The sequence below is a fragment of the Sciurus vulgaris genome (genome assembly GCF_902686455.1).
Source record: "Sciurus vulgaris genome assembly, chromosome: 17".
In the NCBI taxonomy this organism is placed as follows: Eukaryota; Metazoa; Chordata; class Mammalia; order Rodentia; family Sciuridae; genus Sciurus; species Sciurus vulgaris.
Genome location: NC_136478.1, coordinates 53,240,648 through 53,261,267, shown reverse-complemented (window position 1 = coordinate 53,261,267; position 20,620 = coordinate 53,240,648). Strand labels below are relative to the sequence as shown.

Below are 20,620 nucleotides of genomic sequence, written 5' to 3'. Positions count from 1 at the left end.
AGGCCCTGGATTCAATCCCAGCACCGGAAAAAAAAAAAAACAAAAAAACTGTTGGCATGTGATGCAGGATGAATGAACCTAAGGACATCAGGCTAAACGGAAATCACCAGTCACAATAACTCCTGCATGCTGCCCGCTCTGCATGCAATCTAGAGTAGTCACATTCATAGAAATAGGAAGTGGAATAGTGGTTGGCAGGGGTGGGAGTTGGGGAGTTTTTGTTTGATGGATACAGAGTTTTGGTTGTGCAAGACCAAAGAGTTCAGGAGACTGGTAACAAACGGGACAATGCAGATATCCGCTATCACTACTGAACTCTATGCTTAGATGTAGTTTATCATGGTAAATTTTATGTTTTATATATTTTATTACCGTTAAATTCAGAGCCAAATAGCACCCATTCCTCATCTCAGTTTTGTAGATCAAAAGTAGTTCAATAGGCCAGGCAGGGCAACTCACACCTATAATCCCAATGACTCAGGAAGCTGAGGCAGGAGGATCACAAGTTTGAGGCCAGCCTCAGCAAATTATCAAGGCCTTGAGGGACTTAGTGAGACCCTGTCTCAAAATAAGAATATAAAAGGGTTAGGAGTGTAGTTCAGCAATAAAGTGCCCCTGGGTTCCATCCTTCGTACCAAAAAATTAAAAAAAAACAATCCAGTGGGCTTGTTGAGTTCTCTACTCAGGATCTCTCAAGGCCAAAATCAAGGTGCTGGCCAGGCTGGTTCTTCTCTGGGAATTGGGATCCTGTTCCACACTCATTTAGGTTTTCAGCAGAATCAGTTACTCGCATTTATAGGACTAAGGTCCCCACTGTCATGCTGGCTCTTGGTGGTGGGTGACTCTCAGCCCCTAGAGGCCACTCTCAGGCCTATCCACACGGCCCCTTCAACTTAAAGCCCGCAGTGCCACAGCAGATCCTTTGCATGCTTCACGTCCAACTTCCTCTTCAGCTACAGCCAGAGAAAATGCTCTGCTGTTAAAGGGCGTGCGTGAGTAGATGAAGTCCACCTAGATCATCTTTCTGCTGAACTTAAACTCAACTAATTGGTAAATTTAATGACATCTGAAAAATCTCCCTTACTGTGTAACATAAGATCATCATGTATGTAATGTCCCATTTAATTCATAGTCCGGGAGACAATGGAATCTTGGGAAAGGTGGCTATGTTAGAATCCTGCCCATCACGAGCCAAGGCACCATGTCATAAGGAAGTCGTAATTACAGGAAAGAGTTACATGCAGGGTTCCAGCTGCAGCTTCAGCCAAGATCTCAGCCGCAGCCAGCAATGACTGATAGATTTATGAATATATGAGCCTAGAGATGGTTCCAGTCCCCTGACCTCAAATACTCTAGACCTTGTGGAGCAGAAACAAACACTCCCCACACTCCTGAGTCACGTTCCTGAATAATTTTATGCCACTACGTTTTTGGGTAATTTATTACACGGCCACAGTAATCAGAACACCCTTCCCTTCTCCCTTTTTCTCTCTAGCCCCACTTCTTCTACCGCTTGTTCTCCCAGTATAGGCAACTCCCTCAATTAAACTCCTTCTATCAAGAAACCAGCCCTGCGGCTCAGGAGGCTGAGGCAGGAGGATTGTGAATTCAAAGTCAGCCTCTGCAACTTTAGTGAGACCCTAAGCAACTCAGCAAGACCTTGTCCTTATGAAAATATTAAAAAGGGCTGGGCTCAGAGGCAGATCACTTGCCTCTGAGGTGTGAGGCACTGGGTTTGATCCTTAGCACCACATAAAATAAACAGATAAAATAAAGGCATTCTGTCCATCTACAACTACAAAAAAAATTTTTTAAAGGGCTGGGGATATGGCTTAGTGATTGAGTACCCCAGGGTTCAATCCCCAGTACCAAAAAAGAGAGAAGAAGGAGAAGAAGGAACAACCTAGGGTGGTTTCTCTTCCTGACTGATCCCTTTGGCCCCTATTCCCCTTCTTCCTTGTTAATAGAACCTCAGTTTATCCAGACTCCGGAGCAGCCTTGTTCCTTAAGAGAGGCTGGGACCTTTTTCAACTCCAGGGTCTGAATCCTGATTAGGGGAAGTCAATCAGGATGAGTCCATTATCTTCCAGAGACTGGCTGCTCAAGTCTGGTCAGTAAGGCATAAGGAAAGGCTGCTAGGGATGGAGGTTTGTGAAAGACCAGAAAGGGAAGCCAGCCCTTCCAGCTTTGGGTACCTGCTGTACGAGTGTGGCTGTGGCCACAATGCAAACATCAATGTGCTAGGGTAGCAAAGCAGAAAGGTTCTCAATGACTCCTTGGTCTGAATCAGACCCCGGACACCCCCTACCCCGCTGTTCTTTGGGTCATGTTGCACTATCTCACTGTGCCTGCCGCAGGGCCTTTGCATTCACATTTCCCTCTGCCTGCAAAGCCCCATCACTGGTACTCAGACATCTGCATCACCTCTCCCTCATCCCCTTCAGTCCTTTATTCAAATCTCACCCTCTCAACCCACCCTCTGTAAAATCTCTTGACTTTGGCAACACACCCCTTCCTCCTACCAGCAGCTGTCTCTTCTCTGGCATATCATATGGGGTCTTTGGTTATTATTTATCTCCTCCATTACAACACAGCCTCCATGAGAGGAAGGGATTTCTTCTGTATCCCTCATATCTAGAACTGTGCTTAATGTGAGTATGTGATCAATAAACATTTGTTAGATGAATGACAAATGGTTTCAGTTTCTTGGATTGGATTTTGTTACTTTCGGTTAAAAGCAGAAGGTTCCTGGCATCCTACCCACTGCGAGTTCCCCATTTTTACCTCTCTGCTCAATCCTTTGAGTTTGTTGCTTGCTCCAAAATGATGTTGCCTCCAGACTAAGCATTTGCTCTATGCCCACCTGGCCCCAGGCACTGTGGTCCTAGCAGTCCCCACCCCAGGTCTCAGAAGTCCTGGCCAAAGACAGGCTTGACCTCTCCAGGCCCCAGAGGAGAAAGTCGACCCCATCAGGATCCTATGTGAGGTTGCTACTTCAGAAAAGGGAAATCCAAACTGCTTGGCATTATGGAAGGCAATTCATTTAGATTTGGTTACAGCTGGGAGATTGAGCCCAGACAGCAGGGAACTCTCACCCCACCCAAGCCCCCTGCCCATCGTGGCCCAGAGGGAGAGGAACCAGCTGCCCTAGAAGCCTTGGGAAGTGGGTGTACTGGGTCCTTAAGTCCCACTTTGGCTCACAGGACTTTGCTAGACCCTACAGAGGGAGACAAGAAGAAGGATTTGCTTCCTGGTGTTTGAAAAAACAAGACACTGACCCAGCTGAGGGAGTGGCTTGGTGTTGGGGATCCCCTAGTTTAAGAAAGTTGGCCTAGTCTTTGTGTCTAAAAGAGAAGGCGGGCCTTTGTAGTCTGAGGAAGAACAACGCTGGTCTGGACTGGGTGGTGGGGGGACCCTTGCTGTCCACGGAGGTTTGGTCCTCGACCAGCAGAGGCCTGGCCTCCGCAGGGGTGGGTGGCCTTGAGGGAAGACAGCCCATGCTCATGGAGGAGGTATAGCCTGTGCGGGGTTCTGGTACCAGGACGTTAGGGGAAGCGCTTGGTCTGGGAGAGGAGCCTGCCCCTGGTCCCTGACTATCTCACCAGAAGCTTCCAGGCCCAAAAAGTGTCCTAAAGAGGGAATCCAGGCATCATCCAGTGAGATGAGAGCAAGCAGGCAGCAGGGGAGTCCCAGGGGAAAGGCGGTCCGGGCCTGATGCCTCAGGCAAGCACCGAGGTCCCCAGGGCCACCACCAGCGCGGGCAGGGCGAGGCGGAGACCAGAGGCGGTGTCCAGGAGACACTGAGACTCCAGGACCGCGCGGTGACGGGTGCTGCAGTATGGTGGGCGGGCCAGCCGGAGACCCGGGAGCGCCAGGCGTCCCTCCTTCACAGCCGGGGCGTCGCACAGGTCGCGGGAGCCGCAGCCCCGCAGGCTCAGGCTCAGGTTTCGGCCGCCTGCGGAGACAGGTGTGAGGAGGGCGACATGGGGACACGCCCGCGCGGGCGGAGGGTCACACCTGCGCACGCGCACACGCGCACCTGGCAGGCACAGGGGCACCAGGGGGAGTGTCCTCGGTGAGACCTCACTGGGATGTTTCTGTCCCTCTCGTTAGTCCTTCTACCTTGCAGGTATGCCTTCCCCTGCGGTTCCACACTGACAAAGGCCGCGCGACACCCGGAATGCCGCTGATTTCACACGTTTGCAACTTTTCCCTGACTCTTCGGAGCCATACTTAATGTAATGATGTAAGGCGGTTTATTTATGCACAGGCATCAATACGCAAAGGGAACCAGTTTTCCGAGGACTTGATGGAAAATGTGCAAGTAAAGTTTTTTCAATTTAAAAACCCTCACAACTTAGGTTATTATTTTTTATAATAACATTTATTCCTTTTCAGGCTCACTTAGTTTGTAGGTTAATTTTAAGTCCCTATCTTTTAGAGAGATAGAGATGGAAATATGTATGGAGAAAGTTGTACAATATCTGAATTTGCTTCAAAATAATATGAGATCAGGGCAGAGATGGAACAGGATTGGCCATCAGGGGGCTATTTTCAGAGTGGGGTATAATGGGAATTTATTAAACTATTCCCACTTTCATTTATCTTTGAACAACTTCTCTATAATTAAAAAAAATCTTAAAAAGAGCTATGTGCCGTGGTGCACACCTACAATCCCAGTGGCTCTTAAGGCTGAGGCGGGAGGATTGTAAGTTCGAGGCCAGTCTCAGAAACTTAGGGAGGCCCTGTCTCAAAATAAAAAATAGAAAGGCCTGGGATGTGGCTCAGTGGTTAAGCATTCCTGGGTTCAATCCCCAGTATTAAAAAAAATAAAAATAAAAAAAGCTAAAAAGAAGCATAAGCCTCAGGGTGGTCCCAATTTGTTTCATTTTGCCTGAACTAGTGCGCACACCCTCACAGAACCATTTTTGTGAGTCACTGTTTCAGACCCATTCTCTTGCACACTCACCCGTACATGTGCACCCATGCACACGCGCACACGCACACACACACCTCAATCACATTATCTCCCATCCCCAGACACCCACACACAACACAAAGGCACCTGCCAACCCCATCCAGAAACACACAGGTGCACACTTCCCGAGTGTGACAAGCCCCGTGCACATGCCGGTCATGACCCTCACACTTCCAAGTTGCACCCCCCGCGGACATTCTTTCCTGTCTTCCTTAGATATGACCTTAGAGTCACCACAGCGCCATTCACAGCACTTCCTGTGTTCTAGAGGGATACTGTTCAATATGGTAATCACTGGCCACATGTGGCTATTGAACACCTGAGAGGTGGACAGTCTGAATTGACACTGCTGTGAGTGTCAGATAAACACCCGATTCCAAAGACTTAGAAAAATCGAACACAAGATGTCTTGCTTACAATCTCTTACATTGATTGCATGTTGGAAATGATAATGCTGGATTCATTGGGTTAAACAGAAGGTTATTAAGTTAATTTCCCCTGTTACTTTTTAATTGTTTAATGAGGCTACTAGAAAATTTTAAATTACATATGTGACTCACATTATATTGCTTTTGGACAGCACTCATGTAAGAGTTTAATGGATTTCTGATTTTATTCACAACAGTATTACGACAGAGCCTATTACTGCCTCCTTTTTCAAATGGGAAAATGGAAGCACAGAGAGGCTAGATCACCTGTCCAATATCACCCAGCTCTAAGCTGTGGACCCAGGATTTGAACCTAGGCAGCCTGGCCCAGAGTCCTGCTCTTATACCCGCTCCTCTACTGCCTCTCTCATGAATTCACTCAGACCTCACAAAACCCGGGGGGGAGAATGTCCATCCAGCATCTCCATTTACTGGAAAAGAAAAGGGAAGCTAATAAAGATGAAGTTGCTTGCCACAGGCCACGCAGGGTACATGATGGAGGTGAGAACCCAAACTCAGGCATGTCTTCATCGAAAACCAATACACTCAACTCACTGTGTGTGAACATGCACACGCACACACACATGCACACACACACACTCCCCATTACCTTCTTCAGGCATCAGGTCCAGCTGGACACACTCCGTCTCCCCAAGGGGACACTGCATATAGAAGGAGGAATTGCAGGGCTCCTGGTGGTCCTCTGCACACGTAGGGCACAGGAACTTGCTCAAGGTACGTGAGGCTGGCAGAGCTGTTGTACAGGGGAAGGCGAAGGTCAGCCAAGAGGACTCTCAGAACCTCCAGGGCCCTTGGTGTGCTCATACAATCGACCACAGGGGAATGACCTTAATGAGATTTCCCACTGAGCTGGGGTCAATGACTTAGGGGAACCCAACTGGGGAATTTTGCATTGATATTCTTGCCCACCTACCTTCCTCGACTGAGGACAAGTTCTCCTCCAAAGTCACCTACCACTTCCTGGGCCACCCATCTGACTGCTTTCTGGGGGCAGCATACCGAGAGGAGTGGGCTTCTGGCAGTTGCCTCGGCAACAGGTGGTGTTGACCCAGAAGCCGAAGCCAGCACTGTAGGTCAAGGCAGAGATGGAGCTGTCCAATTTGCAGTCCTTGGAGGCCACACAGGAGCCATTTCTCCAGGCCACCAAGTTTCCTTCCCTCAAGGCTGGAGAGAGGCGGAGGGCAGGCTAATGAGAGAAGGCGACCGCAAGCTACCCTCTAATGGAATGCCCCCAGTCCCTTCTGATGTCATCCTATTGGCATTCGCCCTGCCTGAGATCCCCCCATAATAAATCCAACCTGGTCATTGCTCATAAAGACACACTTCAGAAAACCTTCCTGGACACTCTGCCTTCTCCCTTAGGGTTCCAATTAACAGGGGGGCCTCTGTGAGCCTCCCTGCTCTGTCTCTGAGCACCTCGTGGCCTTACTCAGATACTTCTCTGGTATTCCAGAAATGCCCAGCACGGGAGCCTGGTACACTATTCATGCTGCTGGAAGATAGCAAAGAGCTGGTTGCAAGTTCAATTCTTCTTCCCATTTACAGTTTTTCGGCTTTATTGGAACAGAGGTGCAGGGATCTTAAGGAGCTCGCTGCCCAGAACATCACTGACACCAAGATGGCCACCACTGAATCTCCCAGCCCACGGCAACAAGACCGTCACTGCCTCAGCAAGAGCAAGTGCTTCCTCCCCTTTCAATCGGCACCTCGCTCCGGTCAACAGAGAGTGGCACCAGTGATGCTGTGCCCCGGCTGAGCCTGTCTCCTGAGAGGCCTGGAACTTTCTACTCTTTTCTTCTCAGCAGTCAGCACCATACTGTGAGGAGGCTGAGGCTGAGCTATGGGCTGCCAAGAGCCCCCGCAGACAGAGGCTCTGGGGGATGGGGGGCCTCCAGTGCACATCAAGTTCCCAGCAGAATGCAGCATATAAGGGACCTCAGCTTTCACCACCTGGAGTGGAAGGTCTGTCCAGTTGAGCCCAAGATGGCCGAATCATGAGAAATAACAACGCATTGTTTTATTTATTTAAGTTTTTGGGTACCAGGGATTGACCCCAGGGATGCTTAACCACTGAACCACATCCTCAGTCCTTCTTGCTGAGTTGCTTAGGGCCTCGCTAAGTTGCTGAGGCTGGCTTTGAACTTATGACCCTCCCACCTGAGCCTCCTGAGCTGCTGGGATTACAGGCATGTGCCACTGCGCCCAGCTGTTATTATTTTAAACCACAAAATTGTGGTTAAAAAATCATGTGAAATCTACCTTCTTAACCATTTTCGAGTGTACAGTTCAATGGTTAACTATATTTGCATTATTGTGTAACAGATCTCTAGAACTTTCTTTTTTTTTAAACTGAAACCCTATAGCAATTGAACAGCTCCCATTCCCTCTCCTCCAATCCCTGGCAACCACCATTCCTCTCTGTTTCCATGACTGTGACTACTCTAGATCTCTCATAAAGTGAAATCATGCACTCATATAGTATCCATCCTCTTGTGACTGGTTGAGCCTTTACCTCGTTTTCAATGGAGATGGAACACAGAAGGTACTTTACCACTGAGCCAAATCCTCAGACCTTTTTGCTTTTTATTTTGAGACAGGGTATCACTAAGTTGCTTAGGCCTCACTCATTGCTGAGCCTGGCCTCGAACTTTCGATCCTCCTGCCTCAGCCTCTCAAGTGGATGGCTACTCAGCAAGAGCTGAACCAAATGTGCCATGGGATTTGCAACTCACACCTTCCACTGCCCCGAGCCTCCATCCTGCATGGCCAGGAAAAGTGGAGGCCACAGACACGGAAAGGCAAGAAGTCTCGCTGTGCCTCAGGGCCTGTTTCTGCTCCTGTGGGCGCTCACCTGTGATTCCTGTTGTCTGAAGGCAGTAGTTTCTGTCCTCGGGGCAGGAGACAAGGTTGCAATGGGAGAGGTCTGAGCAGGTGAAACAAATGGTGGCCTTTGGCTTGCTATGGGTCACAGTTGCATGGGGACCTGGAGAGAGAAAGAAAACCTCTGTGTGTGTGTGTGTGTGTGTGTTTGTGTGTGTGTGTGTGTGTGTTCACACATGTGCGCCTGCAAAAATTTCTGGGCACACCCGTCTTTGCCCTTAGTGTACAAAAGGGCATGCATTTCTGCTGTGGGGCAAGGATGCAGGGCCGTTTCCTGTGTGCACATCTGGCCTGTGTTGAATTGTCTGCGTGTTTCTGAAGCTGGCTGGGGGTGGGGGCCGTGGAGGTGTTTGTGCGTGTGCCTCTGTGCCCCACCTACGTGCATAGGGGTACAAGCAGATCTGTGTGTCTGTGTGTGTTTAAGGCTGGTTTTGTGGATCTGTGAGTGCTTCTGGAGCGGGGTGTGTCTGTTTCCAGTGAGGTGTGGGGTACTGGGATGCGTCAGAGTACAACTGTGAGTGTTCATAGATGTCAGTCGGTGTGTCGGTGTGCCTGTGGACAATGTGTACTTCTGCATGCTGGTGTATGTCTGTGCCTGTCTTTCCCAGTCCCTGAATATGGACCTGAGAATCCACATGTCCACGCATGGAGGAGTTACGTCTGTTTGCATAAATTTCCATGACCCAAGTTCCTATAGCTGGCAATCATATTTTACCCTTTTCCTTTTCCTATTGTAAATTTCAAGCTCCCAAGTCTGCCTTTTTTTCTTCGTTGTGATAATTAACTTGATCCACTGCTTAGTTTGGGAAAGTAAAACTGTTGGCAACTGGAATCTGAGGAAGCTAAGGTGGGAATGCGCCCGCTCTGCCTGCAGAGTCAGTCAGCAGATCTTTTTCTGCAACGCAGAATGATCCCGGCTGTGCAGTTTCTAACAAAGGCATCTTCTGCATCCCTAGAACTGCTCTGTCCAGGGAAATTTGCCTTTCCTGATGGGCCTCTAAAAAGTTCATAATGCTGTTCAAATGAATCGCTCAATATACTCTTATCCCAGTAAATAGTATTCCAATTAGCATCTCTCTTTTCCGGAAGACAAAAAAAATGGTGGTGAATGTTCTTTGGTAATCCAAAAGAAGACTGTTGACCAATCTGTCATCTTTCACAAGCAAGGAAGTGAAGAAAGAAAAAGAACATCAGGTTTGTTCCTTAAGCGGAGTTCAGATCTCTAATTTCACATCACAGATGTTCATGTCTGAAGTTCATGCGCCTCTGTGCACGTGCAGTAGGTGTTGAGATAGAACTGTGGGTGTCTGTGGTTGTGCACCAATGGATTTTCTGCTACTGAGTGTATTGGGTGCTGTTTGTGTGTGCATATGAATAACAGTACTCCTGGGAGCATTGTTGGGGGGGGGAGTGTACCCCAGGAACACAAAGGATTGGGAAGGACATATGAGGCCTGGGAAGGGCTGAGAGGGTGGGGTTCTAGGAAGGCAGGGTTCAAAGCACCTGGTTGTGTGGGAGGAGCCGGGTAACTGCAATCAGGCTTGGTGGCGAGATGAAATCCAGCCTGCTCTGGGCCCAGAGTGTCATTCACTTGCAGGTGGCAGATCTCTGGTGTAGCACAGCCCTTCAGGATTTGGGGACCTCCTGCAGAAATAAGAAGAGTTTGCAGGGAAAGACTCAGAGTCAAAGTCTCCACCTTCATGTCTGCCTTTTTCTGTCAGCAAGTTCCCATGTCTTGGCAGCCCCTCAGTAATTCTATATGATTCCTTTTCAAGTCTACCTTGCCATTTTTAGAAATTATTTCATTTTATTTATTTGTTTTTATGTGGTGCTGAGGATCAAACCCAGTGCCTCACACATGCTAGCCAAGCATTCTGCCACTGAGTTACAGCCCCCGCCCTACCTTGCCATTTTTTTTACAACCTCTTCTTGCTGCTCTTTTTTTGTGATTCTAACTTTATACCGTCAGGTATATCACATAGAGGTATATTATTATGTCCTGTAGCTGAGGATCACAATGGCCGAGTTCCTCATGGACACACATCTATGATTTGTTGTTTCTGCTCTTCCTCATGGTGAATTGCTTCCTTGTGTTTCAGGAGCTCTGATTATGAGCTCATGTTTGGTTGATGTTGATCTGTGGGAATCCTTGGGGTTTTTCCTCTGGGAGGATTTGCTTTTGTTTCTATACAGATAAGGTGATATTACCAACCTGGGATCTTTTCAGCCTCTTTCCAAGGTCCTATCTTATGTGAGAACCCAAGGGTCAGCTCCCTGACCAATGTGCTGTGCTAAGACCTATTTACCCACAGAAGGTCATTATCAGCATCTGTTCTCAGGGCCACTGTGAATTTCACATTCTCTCACTGCTCTCATTCTGACTTCTGCTCACATTTTTGTTTTGTTTAGGGACCCTTGGAAATTTCCCTAGCTTCCTGAAATCTCCAACAGCATGAAAAAATTTATTTTTACACAAGATCTAGTTTATCTGTAAACGGTGACATACAAAGAGGCAAGGGTGGCTAGTGGGAGCAGCCTGTCATGGGAGCAGGCTAAGGGGGTGTTTGTCTGTAGAACATTAAAAAAATCAACTAAAAGTAAATCTGCTTTTTATTATCACCACGCACCAGCAATGTTAAACAATGTCGTTGATACAATATTCCTCCCTGCCAGGGTGGATCCCTCTCCCCAGCTCCTTCCCAGCATGCCACTGTTTACAGCAGGAAGATGCTTTGGAGGATCTACTCCACCTTACTGACAGTGGCAGAAGCATAGACCACTTCTCTCGATCACTTTGTTGGCTTCAGAGTTAGTCTCTGCTCTGGCCAGGATGGTTCTCTCCTAAGGCTTTTGCTGAAAAAGCCTGTGCCTCAACCACTTGCAAACACGTAGTCGTCATTTTAAAATGCACCTTCAGCTGGTACAATGGTGGACGCCTGTAATCCCAGCAATTTGGGAGGCTAAAGCTGGATGATCACAAGCTTGAGGCCAGTCTCGGCAACTTAGTGAGATTCTGTCTTGAAATAAAAATAAAACAGGCCTGGGGGTGTAGTTTGGTGGCAGAGTGCCCCTGAGCTCAATCTTCAGTACTGTGGAAATAAAATAAAATGCATCTTCAAATTCTTTTAACAGGTGACATCTGTGCTTATCTACACCTCCCACCATGAAACTAAATGGAATTTCGTGACCATTTCAATCAATAAAGTATGGTAGAAGTAACTTTATGTGACTTCCAAGGTGAGGTTATCAAAGTCCAGGAGGCTGCCACCTCGTTTGCCGGATGAAGTCTTCTACTACCACATAAAGGGTCCTGAGGCAGCCATGATGTGAGGAAGCCCAAGCTAACCAATGTGGACAGACCACGTGGAAAGACCCAGAGACTCCATGTGTGAGAGAAGTTCAGCCAGCCCCCTGCTGCTCTTGGCCCTACTCCTAATTCCAGCTCTAGCCACCCTCTGACTCTAAACACACGAGAGACCCGGAACTGTCTGGCTGAGCTCTTCTTGAATTCACAATCCATTGATAGCATAAAAGATGGTCATGGTAAGCCACAGAATTTGCGGGTGATTTGTTCAATAACAAGAGATAATGTGAACACACGTGCAAAGGAACCACAACAGTTATTTATGCAGGTGGAAGGGGAGTCTGCCATGCAAATGACCTCCCAAAGGGAGCCCTTACCTCTACTCCATGTCCCATTGAGAGTGACGCACACAGTCTGGTTCCCAGTGCAGTTCATGATCGAAAGGGAGTCACATGAGGTGAAGTTATCCCCAGAACAGTAAGGACACTTTACTGCGTTGGGCTGGGCCTTGGGCCCTGCCTCTGGTGGAAGCAGGTATAGTCAGAGTGGGATGGAGTTGAGTGAACCCGGTGCCCAGCCCTCCTTACCCCACCAGCCCTCTGTTCCCCTGTCTTCCCTCTATTTTTGCCTCCACACCACACCCCAACCCCTGCCAGGAACAATTCAGATCACTTTCCTCCAAAATGGGACCAGCCTGGTCTCAGATGCCGCCTTCCAAACCCTGAAAGCTTATTCTAAGGAGACACAAATAACAGCCCCATTCTGTTCGTTTGTCCTAAAGAAACTTTCCGATTGGATCCTAAAGCTTCTTTTATTCATTCCACAAACACTTCTTGAGCTCCAACTGTGTACCAGGCACTCTTCTAGGCCCTGGAGACACAGCACTGACAACGGATGAGGGCCCCTCCTTAGGGATCCTGAATTTCAAAAGTGATTAGAAAGCGATCCTGTTATTTGGGGCTTAAGATATTGTGGTATTCTGCAAAAGAGTACACCTCTGCCTTCCAGGTTCACCACCATCTGATTAATTTTGAATGCTTCCTTGGAGATCTGAAACATTTAAGAGGAAGTCATTTAGGTATATTTTTCCAGAGTAAAATCTCAGCCAAGAATCATCTTAAGCTCTCTCTGCTTCCTGATCATCCTGTGAGCTGCTTCCCTCTGCCAAACTCTCCTGCCATGATGTTCTGCTTCACCTTGAGCCCCAAGGAATGGAGCCAGCCATCTATGGATTGAGACCTCTGAAACCATTAACATTCCTCCCACCCTAGGCCAAGTTAATGGTCCTTCCTTTAGCTCACTGATCACAGGAATGAAGAAATCAAGTCTAAGGAGCTGGTACCAGCAGATCTGAGAAATGGCTATCTCTCAAGGATCCCATTTGGATATGAATTATGACTGCTGATATGCACACCTGGAACTTGGTCCTGCTTAAAAGCCCGCTGCTCTCCTGATAGAATTGCATAACCTCTGACACGTGAGTCTGCTGACTTCTCATTTGCTAGCAAGTCAATAAAACTTCTTTTCCTTTTTCTCAAAAAAAAAAAATCATCTTAACAGGGGCTCATCTCAAAACACTGGCAGTTTCAGATAAGTCGACTGAAGAAAACATTATTTTAGAGCTGTCTCTTTATTATTTATTTATTTATTTATTTGGGGGAGGGTATGGGGATTGAACCCAGGGGCACTTTACCACTGAGTTAGTCACTAGTCCTTCTTATTTTTGTATTTTATTTTGACACAGGGTTTTGCTAGTTGCTCAGTCTGGCCTCGAACTTGCAATGCTCCTGCTTTAGACTCTCAAGTCACTGGGATTACAGGTACATGCCACCAAAAAAAAAAAAAAAAAAAAATTAATGTAGCTACTAGAGAAGTTTTAATTACACACATGGCTCATGTTGCATTTCTATTGGACAATGTGGCAACAGACCCTTTATCAAAAGACAACTAGTGGACCAGGGTCAGTGGTGCCCACCTGTAATCCCAGCAGCTCAGGAGGCTGAGGCAGGAGGATCATGAGTTTCAAGCCAGCCTCAGCAATTTAGCGAGGCCCTAAGCAACTCAGCAAGACCCTGTCTCTAAATAAAATATAAAAAACAGTTGGGGATATGGCTCAGTGGTTAAGCCCCCCTGGATTTAATCCCTGGTACCACACACACACACACACACACACACACACACACACACACAAATTATCAGGTGTGGTCCTTTCAATCTATCATCACACACAAGATTTTTAAATGTGATTTTAATCATTACTGCTCTTTTATATGCTGAGCAGGACCCCACTTCTCCTGGGACCTGGTGGACCTGGTGGTTTTTTATAGAAAGCAGGACACCTCGGTTGTGTGAAAGGATGCCTGGTAGCCCTGAGTGCTGTATCTCCTCATTCCTATCTCTGTCAAATACAAATCCTTTCTTTAAAGAAATAACCAAATAACAAAAAATTATCTTGATTACCACCCAGGGCTGGGTCTGTTGTAATGCCAGGGGCACAAAATTTGAGAAGATGCTCACTCTCAGGAGTGCGAAGGAGCAGAGTGAGCTCTCCCTTAAGTCTGGTGCCACAGGAAGATGGCTGGTCTTACCCTAGACCCGCCTGTCACCACCCATAACGCTCCTGTTCTGCTGGGACAGCCTGCAGGGAGAGTCTGGAGGAGAGGCTCTCAGGAGAGGAAAGAATTGTGGGCCTCTCTCCAGCCCCCCCAAAATTCAATAAGCATAGTTACAAAATACAGAGTGCCCGCCGTGTGCCAGACAAGGGGACCCCTCTCTGCAAAATTTACTTCAGACCCATTTTCTAGATGAGAAAGTTGAGGTTCCCTTCTTGCTCCCACCCACCAGACAGAAATTTCCTGGAGAGGAAGCTCCTGGCCAAGTCCCCATGACACCCTGGCTGGTGTGTGGCCCCAGGTCCCACCGCCAACAAACCTCTTTGGAGGGCGCTGCAGTTTTCACAACACACCGTGCTGACCCAGAGACTGGGGTGGGGACCGTAGGTCAGGGCGTAGGCGCCTTCTTGGCATCCCCCAGGGGCCACACAGGACCCGCTCTCGAGGACCGTGCCATTTTCTAAGGATAGAGTCCAAGGAGGAGAGATTAAAGGCCTTCTTCCCAGGGCCCTCCTGGGGCCTCAGCTCCGGAAGCCTATGTAGGGCCTCCCCACTGGCAGTTAGTTCACCCCACCCACCCACTCCAGCAGCACCCGCTGAGCCAAGTGCACAACCCCAGGTCCCCAGCCGCTCCTCCATGCCTGTCCCCTCCCACCCCTGCCTTTCCTTTGTCCACCCTCTCTGCCCACCCTGGCCAGTCCAATACCCAGATGCATCTGGCTAAACAAGCAGGTGTCCTGGGCAGAAGGACAAGAGATATCCGTGCAATTTTGAGGCAAAGAGCAGGCTGGACACGTCTTGGAAGCCCCTGTGGGAAGAGAGGAGTAGTCAAACCCTGTAGTTTAGGAGAGAGGAGAAAGAAACACACACACACACACACACACACACACACACACACACACGGGATTCAGGAATAGGATTGGAGGCTGCCATAGCTGGAGGAGGGCTGTTGAGAAAAGGTAAAGAAACATTTTCTACCAGGCACAGTGGCACACATCTCTAATCCCAGGTACTAGGGAGGCTGAGGCAGGAGGATCACAAGTTTGAGGCCAGCCTCAGCAATTTAGCAAGGCCATAAGCAACTTAAGAGAGCCCCTATCTCAAAACTGAAAAATAAAAGGACTGGAGATGTGGCTCAGTGGTAAAATGCCCCTGGATACAATCCCAGCACACACACACACACACACACACACACACACACACACACACACACACACACACTCTCTAGAGGAGTGGGAATGGCATTTCAGCAGGAGACACAGCATGGCAAAGGTGTGGGGTTGGGACGCAGAGGAGCTCCAGGCCACAGCTGCTGCCTCTTCCTGTCTAACCCTCTAGAGCTTCGGCCATCTGCATCATGCTCACAAGCCTGAACTGAGCAGATGAAGTTGGGATTGCCCTCTGGAGGCCCTGCTGAGGGGGGTTCTGTCTTCCTGCCCAGCCTTGATCTGCAGAGGCCTCTGAGATTCTTCAAAGAAACCTCAAGGCTCAAGAAAGCCCCATCGGACAATGCTGACCTTGCCTCACACCTTCCTATTCTAGATGGGGGAACTGAGGCCAGAGGGACTTGGGGTCTCATTCAGGATCACACAACAGGATTCTGGTTGGCATCCAGGCCACTCAATTCTCAACCCAGGTCAACGGTGGCAGAATTAGAACCAAGGGGAGATAGGCAGGTAAAGTCACAGACTAGTAATAATTGCTCCAGAGAATCATTAAGAGCTGTTTCACAGATGGGGAGACTGAAGCACAGAGAGGTTAAGTGGCAGGCTGAGGATCACACAGCTATCAAGTGGTAGAGCCAGGATGTGAATCCTGGCAGCCTGCCTCCAGATCCATGCTCTTTCTCAACCAGTCTGTGACCACCAGGCCAGGTGGAAGGGTCTGGGTCTCAGACTCTGAAGCCGACTCCCACCAACTGTGTGACCTTGGGCTGGTCTCTCCTTCTGAGTGTCCACACCATACTCACCTTCTGGGGCAGCCAGCACCCCCAGGAGGGCCAGGGCAGGGAGGAGCCGGAGCATGATTCAGACCAGAGAGTAGGAAGCAGGACACGGGTGCCCTGGCCTTTTATCCAAGGGCCTTGTCCAGGGTGGCAGCCCCAGAAGAGGGAGAGCAAATAGCCCAGTGAGATAGCGGCCGGACCCACCCTCCGGGCTGCTGGGACGCCTGGTAGGAGGGAGGGGACAGAGAGAACATCCAGGTGGGGAACAGCCCGGCAGGCTCCTGGGAGAAGCCTCAGGTTATTGCATGAGGCCAAAAGGTAGATGGACCTGCTGTTATTTTAATAATTATTATTAATAACAGGTTGCCTGGGGCTGGGGTTGTGGCTCAGTGGTGGAGTGTTCACCTAGCACCTGTGAGGCACTGGGTCTGATCCTCAGCACCGTGTAAAATTAAATAAGTAAAATAAAGGTATTGTGTCCATCTACAATTAAAGAGTAATAATAACAGGTTGCCTAGTGACTTTGTACTGATGTTAACTCTTTAAGTCCTTACAATGGTTGATCATCTCCAATCCAAAAGCCCAAAATGTGAAATGACCCAAAATCTGAAATTTTCTAAGCACAGACCTAAGGCTATAAGTGGAAAATTCTACATCACAAAACTGTTTCATGCATGAAATTATTAAAATATCATATACAATTATCTGCAGGTTATGTGTATAAGGTATATACGAAACAAATGAATTTCATATTTGGACTTGGTTCCCATCCCCAAGACATCTCATTATGTGAATGCAAATATTTCAAAATCTCAAAAAAAAAAAAAATCCTGAAATCTGAAACACATCTGGTCCCAAGCATTTCAGATAAGAGACACTCAACCTGGACAAGCCACCATTATGAACCCCAGGATAGATGTTCAAAATCTTCAACTGTCAGACGGTATGAGTCAGGTTATAGTCAGTGGTCATTCTGCCCCATAGCCAGGGTGACATATGGGTGGCCTGTGGACCCAGTGTTACCCTTGCAGTTGTGGAACATGGGGGTGTCTGGGTGGAACCAGAGACGCCATGGGGGCTCTCAAGGTCCCCAGGCAGCAGATTTTTGCCAACCAAATCTGGATGTATCTCAGTTGGGATGGATGAAATCAGCCCTGAGTGTCCCCCTCACAGGCAGAGAAACAGAGGCACAGAGTAGTCAAGGCCTTTGTCCAGGCCCACAAAACTTAGGGTTTTTTCTATTTAAAAAACTCTTTTCAGGGCTGGGGATATAGCTCAGTTGGTTGAGTGCTTGCCTCACAAGCACTAAGACCCTGGGTTCAAATCCCCAGCACCACAAAAAAACAAAACAAAAAACCCTTTTTCATCCATGTGCATAGGGTGATAATGTCTGCCTCATTCTACCTTCCTCGCCTTTCCTGCCGCCCCTCCCCTCCCCTCACTCCCCCCTGCAACATCCAAAGTTCCTTCTTTCTTCCCTACCCACCCCCAACTATGGATCAGCATCTGCTTATCAGAGAAAACATTCAGCCTTTGGTTTTTATGGGATTGGCTTATTTCATGTAGCATGATACTCTCCAGTTCCATCCATTTACCTGCAAATGCCATAATTTTATTTAAAACTAAGTAACATTCCATTGGGTATATGTACCACATTTTCTTTATCCATTCATCCATTGAAGGGCATCTAGGTTGGTTCCACAATCCAGCTATTGTGAACTGAGCGGCTATAAACACTGAAGTGGCTGCGTCACTGTAGTACGCTGATTTTCAGTCCTTTGAGTATACACCGAGGAGTGGGATAGCTGGGTCAAACGGTGGTTCCATTTCAAGTTGTCTTAGGAACCTCCATACTGCTTTCCAAAGTGAAAACTCAGGATTTGAACCCCAGTTTCTAAAGTATCCACTGGGCTTTGATAAAAGCAAAATTGGCCTACCCTAGACGGGTGAAGTCCTTTCACCCTGCTGCCTCTACCCACTGCCATCTTGAGTTTTCCATCTGTTCAGTGGGAATGAACAGAGGGCATGGGGGTGGCCCTCTGTGAAGTCACCCCTTCCTGGAGCTTTGACTTGCATCAAAAGGCCTGTTGTGAAGATGGAGTTCTCTCAGGTATGACTCTGGGATTGTCCCTTTCCCTCTTCTGGGCCTCAGGGAAGTTTGTCTGCTAAATGGATTTAACTGGAGCTGGCGGGGGCGGGGGTGGGGAGGATGGTCACAGCAAATGCCAGGAAGGGACACAGAAGCCAGTGCTCCTGGAGGGAGAGGAACACTTTGGAACCAGACAGCTGGGTTGACAGTGGGCAGAAGTTCTGTCACTTCTGCCTCTGAGCTGAGTGGCCTTGAACAAGGCATTTTGAGCCTGGAGTTCCCTCATTTGTAAAGGGGGACAACTTGCATCAAAGGGTCACTGCGAGGAGTCAGTGAGTTGATGTGCGTGGGGCACTTAGAGCTGCAGGCCCTAGCTGCGGCTGTCATTGTCATCATCGTTAATTGAGCAACGTAAATATGGCTGGTAAAAGAGGTCACCTCTCCCCTTGGCTCAGAGGAGAGATCTCAAGCAGGAGAAAGGACAAGCCCAAGGTCACCCACAGCCTCTGAGGCTTCCGGACTCTGGGCAGGGTCCCTCAATCCGTGTGTGCATTTGAAGAGCTGGCTTTGGAAAGGTGCCAACCCTGAGGAGGAAAGACAGGATCCTGGCAGGGGCTGGCTTTTCTTGAATGAATACAGGAAGAAACAGGAAGTCTGGGGAATTGGTTCATTCGCTTCCTTCCTGGACGATCCCAGACCCCTGGGTTCAGGAAAGGTGGGCGGAAAGGAGAGGGAGTCCAGGGGAGGACAAAGTAGCTCCCAGAGCTTCGTGATTAGAAGCCAGTCTCCACAGAGGTTATCAGGCTGGGAGTAAGGAGTCACTGTGCAAACAGAGGCTGGTGGGGTAAAGAGTGAAGGGCGGGCATGCAGGGACGCTTCCCTGTCCTTCGTTTGGAGCTGGAGGTAAGGGGACGTCAGGCATGAAGTTATTTAATGCACATCATTTTAAGCAAGTTCGGACACATGCCCCTGCTTTTCTACGCTGCAATGTTGTGTACCTACCTTCTGCCTGAGGTTTTCACATTGGACAGTCAGGTAACCTGAGTGACCTAAGGTGCTTCCTCTTTCTTTCTTACGGCTGGGTGCCCATACCATTTGATATCCCCAACTATGCTGCAAAGAACTTTGTGTCCGTCTCATTTCACTCACCTGCTGGATTCCCAAGAGTGTTAAGTGGTCTCGCTCCATCCAGAGGGGTTTTCTAATTTTTAATTTCAAGAGTAATTGCAAAATTACCTTCTGTAAGGTGATACCAATGTAAACTCACACCCACACCCTAGGCAAATATCTGTTTTTTCTCAGTCTCCCCAACTCCATATATTCTCAAACGCCTTGAGTTTTTGTGAATCTAGAGGTGTCAATGTGCAGCTCCTGCCAACCAGAGATGGAGTCTATTTCTCTTCTTCCTCTTGAACCTGAGTGGGTCTCGTAACTTCCTTTGGCCCAGAGAAGGTGGCAGAAGTGAGGTTGCCTGAGTGCCAGCCAAGGCCTGGGGGATTGCAACTTCTGTCCCTTGCTGTGGGCACCCTTGCAACAGTAGACAAGTGGGGCCAGGATGGCCTCCTGCAGGATGGGAGACCCTGTGGTTTCCATGGAGACACTCTGGACAGCAGCCATCACTGTGGTGTGAATGAGGCCACCTGTCTTAGTCAGTCTGAGCTACTGTAACAAAACTCCATAAACCCGGTGACTTATAAAGAACAGAAATTTATTTCTCACCTTTCTGGAAACTGGGAAGTCCAAGACTGAGGTGCCACCAGATTCTTGCTTTCTGGTTAAGGGAAGACATCTTCTTTCTGCACTCTCGCATGGTGGAAGGCTCAAGGCAGTTCCCTGGGACCGCTTTTATGAGGGCATTAATTCCATTTTATAAGAACTCTGTCCTCATGACATAATCCCCTCCCCAAAGCCTTGCCTTCTCATACCATCCCCTTGGGATTAGAATTTCTATATCTGAATTTTGGAAGAGTCACAAAAATTCAGACCATAATACCTTCTAAATCTAACCAGGCCTGGCCAAGCCAGCAGAGATCAGAGTAGCCCCAACCACCCACAGAATCTGAAGCTTAACACTCGTGGTTTGTGGTGCTGGAGATCAGACCCTGGGCCGAGCTCCCCCAGCAATCTCCACTGAGTTAGGCCCCAATATTTGTTCAAGCCTTGCATTTGGGGCTGGTTTTCACGGCAGAGGTTAGGTGATGAAAGTAGCATTTTAGTGTCGTGCGTGCTTCCTTTCCTGTCCTTCACTAGTTGTCTCACTGATTCATAGAAGTCGTATTAGCTTCCTGTGACTGTCGTAACAAGTTCCAGCAAACCAGGTGGGCTAAAACACCGGAAGCTGAGTGTCTACCAGTCTGAAGTCA

At 48.4% G+C, this 20,620-nt stretch overlaps 1 protein-coding gene across 2 annotated transcripts; it reads right to left on the bottom strand.

The window, feature by feature from the left end:
- Positions 1–3,134: 3,134 nt before the first annotated feature.
- LOC306647564 (uncharacterized protein) lies at positions 3,135–16,257 on the bottom strand. Of its 2 annotated transcripts, XM_079117050.1 has the most exons (7): positions 16,193–16,257; positions 14,930–15,031; positions 14,543–14,683; positions 8,279–8,410; positions 6,427–6,591; positions 6,017–6,160; positions 3,135–3,955 (listed from the first exon to the last, which is right to left on the bottom strand). In XM_079117050.1, the coding sequence occupies exons 1-7, from the start codon at positions 16,245–16,247 to the stop codon at positions 3,720–3,722; spliced, it is 975 nt and encodes a 324-aa protein (XP_078973176.1). In that variant the 5' UTR covers positions 16,248–16,257; the 3' UTR covers positions 3,135–3,719. The 2 variants fall into 2 exon arrangements, with proteins under 2 accessions (XP_078973176.1, XP_078973177.1); XM_079117051.1 differs by lacking the exons at positions 14,543–14,683; positions 14,930–15,031; positions 16,193–16,257 and adding exons at positions 9,811–9,951; positions 11,989–12,128.
- Between the last annotated feature and the right edge of the window lie 4,363 nt (positions 16,258–20,620).